The sequence below is a fragment of the Pistacia vera genome, unplaced genomic scaffold (genome assembly GCF_008641045.1).
Source record: "Pistacia vera cultivar Batoury unplaced genomic scaffold, PisVer_v2 Contig324, whole genome shotgun sequence".
Taxonomy (NCBI): domain Eukaryota; kingdom Viridiplantae; phylum Streptophyta; class Magnoliopsida; order Sapindales; family Anacardiaceae; genus Pistacia; species Pistacia vera.
The window spans coordinates 92,632-97,950 of NW_022196140.1; the positions used below are offsets into that span (position 1 = coordinate 92,632).

A 5,319-nucleotide genomic window follows, 5' to 3' on the forward strand; every position below is an offset into this window, starting at 1 on the left:
AATTTTATCAAAAAAAGATCTAACCTACAATTAGCTCATCTGCTAGACTACAAACAAAATTGTTTCAAACAAAATCCAAGGACACGATCAGATGTAATCTATCAATATTTGCGATCATTACATAGATATGGGTTAAGCTACTGTAACTTAAATCTATTGACTAAATTTTTTAACACTTCTTGTGAGTTATTCATCTTCATTAATCCAAAGGTAATTAGAGAGAAGTTGAAAGTAGTTACATTTAATGTCAAACTAGTATCTTTTAATACCACTGGATTGATAAAGATAAATGGTTTACAAGGAGGGTCAAAAAATTAAGTCAAAGTTTAAGTCAAATTATCTTGACCCAATAATAAATTAACTCATTTTGCAATCACCAAAAAAAAAAAAAAATAATAAAAAAAAAAGGAAAATGATGTGCAGAATATATTGATCGCTGAAAGGACTATGGATCATGAAGAAATTAAAAATAGAAACTGAGATACAAAATGGCCGCAAGTTTTGAGTAATTTCATTAAGTGGTACAGTTTGTTTACATTTTAACATAACAAAATTTATACGAGTAAGGCTTCTTTTATACACTTATCCACCTAACCTGAAAGTTGTATAATTTTTGCTTGAATTTTTTTCCCGTTATCCTTTTCTATTAACAATTGATGGAACAAAGAATGGTGAGCAACTTTTCACGTATACAACCTATATTCCAAAAGGTGTTAACAATGCTTATGAAATAGAAGCAGAACCTGTTGTTGCTGGATTTCTGAGAACTTGTTGCAGTAACCGTGCTGCTAGACGTTGAGTGATCCCACCAATAACACGACCTCCTAGACTGCGAGCCTCAGGTTGTTGTAGGACCTGTTCAATCAGACATTGCCATTAACAATCTAATACTCCATAAATTCTATCAAGTGTTCAAGACAGATAAATTCAGTGCTGTATTACGGAAATATTAGTCAATTTTCTCTACTTTTAAGGGTTTTTATCATCTATCCCTCTGAGAGGTTAGAATGTCTTAAACACACTCAGGGTTTTGCAAAAAGTACTATGTATCTCCCTAAATTATCATTTGCACCCCTTAAACTCATCATTTACCCCCTTGAGATTATTATTTACCCCCCAAATAAAGTATCAAAAAGCCCCTTATAATGGACATATAATACTTTTCAGAAATCATGGGGGCGTCAAATACTTTCTCATCCCTGAGGGATGAATAATAAAAACCCCTACTTTTAAAACTAATAAGGCTTTAAATCTGCATGTTTTATGGTAAATTTTAACAAATGTTCACTCTTCCAAAGAATGACAAGAAAAGAAGTTTCCTATTCACCAATATTTCTAGGCCCAAGATAGTTGAAAGAATAAAAGACAATGACATGACAGATAATGTCTTCTTACCTGTAATATAGGCTGCAACAATGCCGGATCAAAATTTTCAGATGACCGTAGAAGCCCCCATATCCTAAAAACTTGGTCCCGAAGTTCTATCATGTTTTCCAATTCAGTTTCACTCATAGCAATTGGAGCCCTTGCATTGCCATTAAAAATTAGAGTGCGCATAACATCAGGGATCGAATTGTATGTATCAACCACTGATCCCAGAACAACAGCTTCAGTGACGCGGACAGACTCCTTAATAACTAAAGTCCTGAGCTCTTCACCATCTGGAGCCAATAATAGCTTAAGAACAGGTTGTAATGCATCTTTTGCAGAAAAATCTCTATCTTTTCTTCCCTGAACGAGTAGGTTTTCAAGTCTATTCCACCTGCACCAATCGAAAGTTCAGAATAATTTTGAAATGATCATAGCAGCAAATTACGCTCATTGCCACTACAAACTGAAAAAGAATAAAGTTACAGTAATTTGTTAAAAGAGTATCTTGCCTAAATCTCCCATCCTTGAAAAGCAACTCAATAAGAGCATCTCTAAGATAAGGATTTGGATCTGTGAGAAGTCTTTTAGCAAAATATGGATATGAAGCAGCCAAAACCTTGAAATTCGGATCAGCATAGAGGGCTAAACCTTCTAGTACAGTAAGCGACCTCAATATCAATGCATAATATGCTGGGACTGAAAAAGGAAAAAGAAGAAGTATTCATAAGAAAGCAGCACGTATAATGTAGTTTCTACACTATTACAACTATTTCTATCCTCAAATTGAAGTAAAATACAGAAACAAAATTATAGTTAAGAAGAGCAATAGTCAGATAAAAGGAAGTGTATGGGGTTTGTTCATGTCTAGGAAAAAAAAAAAAATTAAATAGCGCAGGAAAAACCAACCAATACCAGTACACTCGTCATGGTAATAAAAAAAAATCAGTAAAATCATATGCAGGGTTTATATTTCAACAACAGAAGCTTTAAAAGCTCACCATTAAATGGATACTGATATAAAACGGCACCAAGACCATCAACAATTGTTTTGAAATTCAGTTCGCTCACAGTGGAATTGAGTGCATCATCAAAAAAGTTCTGAAGTGCTGGTACTATCGGAGAAACATCTACATCAGGTGACAAGAAATCTAGAGCATAGTAATCACGGGCCATAGCTTCATAATCCCGATTAACCATGTGAACCACGTGACCAATTATAGCAGATCGTGCTTCTTCTGGGGTCTCACTCATCATTCCAAAATCAAGAAACGCAAGCTTTCCCTCTGGTGTTGCCAAGAGATTACCAGGATGAGGATCTGCATGAAAATATCCGTACTCAAGTAGCTGTCTGAGGCTGCACTGTATACCTGTGTTCACCAAATCCAAAACCTTCAAACCCTGTCTTTCAATAGCATCTTGCTCATTTAACTTGACTCCATCAACCCACTCCATTGTCAATACTTTGCCACTAGTATAATCCCAGAAGATATCCGGAACAAGGACATCCTCTTTATCAGCTTACAACTTTTTAAATCTCCTCGCATTTTGTCCCTCCTGCAAAGACTTGTCAAAATTCAGATCCAAACTCGAAATAATTTTATACATAATATAACAGCTATACCTTTTCCTGGTTCAGAACAATCACAGGGGGCATAAACCTCTCAGAAGTTCAACGAAAAGAGAAAGAACTCATAGCAACAATTGATTAACGAAGAACTAACCTGCACATAGTTGAGCTCCTGATAAACTCTGCATGCAAATTCATCAATGACGGCAACAACATCGCTGCTGATTATGTCAACATATTTATTAATGAAAGCTCCTAGACCTCTTATAAGGTAAAAGTCAAGTCCTATAGCTTCTTCAATACCAGGACGTTGAACCTTTACAGCAACAATTTGACCAGAGTATTTAAGCTGAGCTTTGTAAACCTGGCCTAAACTAGCTGCCGCAATTGGGGATGACGAAATGGACGAGTAAATTGAGTCAAGTGATAATCCCAACTCTCTCTCAATGCACGCAAATGCATCTGCATCCGGGAAAGTTGGCAGAGCATCCTGCAGTCCATCATATGAAAGAAGTGTAAATGTAATCATGCTGGAATATAAGTTTGAAAGAACAACACTAACATATATATGAAACGAGATAATACTTGAAGCTCTGAGAGTTCTTCAAGATACTGAGGAGGGCAGATATCAGGCCTGGTGGACAAACCCTGACCCAATTTAACAAAAGTCGGACCCAATCTGGTGAATATCTTCCGGAGCTCAGTGGCACGCTTCCTCTTATTCTTATCAAGAACACCATTCCTTTGATCTATCAAAAGTTTCACCCCAAAAGAACCCAGTGCTCCCAATATCTCCAGCGTCCTCCTCAACACCTGAAATTCAATCAATCAACGGATCAAATAAAAGCTAAATTATCAAAAGACGAAAAGAAGCTGCTAATGGCAACAATAGGGCGCCCGGGCAGTAATGTTACCCCTCTTTAGAAGAAAAACCAAGGGTTCAGTGAGGTTGAAGTTACTCCCAGTTTAATCTAAGGGCGGTCAGAGGCAAGTACCCAGTACTGAACCGCCCCGGTAATGAAGTATAGAGCTACTAATGCCCCGAGTACCGTAGCTAGCTACTCGGGCTAATACAAAGGACCCCTTTATGAGAGGCAATCTAAGAGTTCAGAAGGGGGCAACGTTACGCCAAACATCAAAATTCCCTATGCCCATCCAACCACTGTGAAATTCTGGTAGTTACAGGCTCAGTACCCAAGTAAAAAAAAAAAAATTGAAAAAGAACCTTTATGGGACGAGAGCTGTATTTGCCGGCAAGATTTTCCGGGCTGTAAACAGTGGCATTAGCGGCACGAGCCATGGCTCGGGCTTCGGCTTGGAGGTCTTCGGCTCGGTCTAAAGCCAACACGGGGGCGGCCGATCCATCACTCCTCAGAACCGGCGCCGCTCTGGGCCTTGCCTCCACTAGAGCAGCTCTTGAAGCTGTTCTAGCTCTTCTTTTAGAGCCCTTCGAGGGGGACCCACATGGCCAAACGACGGCGAAGGAGCACCCGCCGGCGGAAACAAGAGTCATCCGAATTTTTTGGGGGGTTAGTTATGGTTTAGTTGGGGAGGTCAAAGGGATTAAAATGGAAAGGGTGAGTAAGATAATTATTTTGTAGAATTTTTGTTTTGTTTTTTGTGGAAGCCAAATTATTGTGTGGAAGTTGGATTAGCTCAGCCACAATTTTTAGTGTGACGTTTCTGTTAATGTATGATTGCCATTTGTGTGAATATTATTGATATTTTGAGCAAAAGTTAAATATCTTTAACTCTTGATCTTTGTTCTTGATGCGAGGGATTTGATTAAGATATGGAGTTATAGAAAGAGAGTTTGGTTTTTTATTTTTTTAAGACGCCGGAGTTTTGGTCTCGATGCTTAGACCATTTCCAACAAATTGCATCAATTTGGTGAAAGATTACGCCAAATTAATGCAAAACACTATTTTATCTCCAACTTATAATACCAAATATTACATAAAAAAAAATTTTCTTTAAAATATTTTTTTGAATATTTTTTTTTTCTTCTTTTATTGTAATAATCAACATTTAATCTATTTCACTCATTATTTTTGTATATATTAATTAAATATTGAGAATGATATTTTTATTAAATAATAATTATTTTGAAAATTATACTAATTTAATAAAATTGAAATTTTATTCAAGGATTTGAATTCTATAACCGATCTAAGCCTACGTGAGTTTTTTCAAAATGAGCAAACAAGAATTATGCAAAAAAAGAGCTCAACAACAAGGTCAAGGATCTCAAAATAACTCTAGTTCTTTTCAATATTTTGATGATCTTACTAGATCCATAACTAATCTACCGGAATACTAAATTATTATTTTAGTTTATGTTGTATTTTCTTTTAATTTTAGTGTTTTTAAATTAGTGTTAA

General features: G+C 36.3%; 1 protein-coding gene across 1 annotated transcript; it reads right to left on the bottom strand.

The window, feature by feature from the left end:
- Window positions 1-441: 441 nt before the first annotated feature.
- LOC116137423 (protein ACTIVITY OF BC1 COMPLEX KINASE 3, chloroplastic) lies at window positions 442-4,581 on the bottom strand. The gene is given in 7 exon segments (XM_031423110.1): window positions 442-855; window positions 1,396-1,762; window positions 1,881-2,067; window positions 2,370-2,925; window positions 3,093-3,428; window positions 3,524-3,751; window positions 4,164-4,581. Coding segments are annotated over 7 exon segments (2,094 nt in total). The 5' UTR covers window positions 4,452-4,581; the 3' UTR covers window positions 442-723.
- Between the last annotated feature and the right edge of the window lie 738 nt (window positions 4,582-5,319).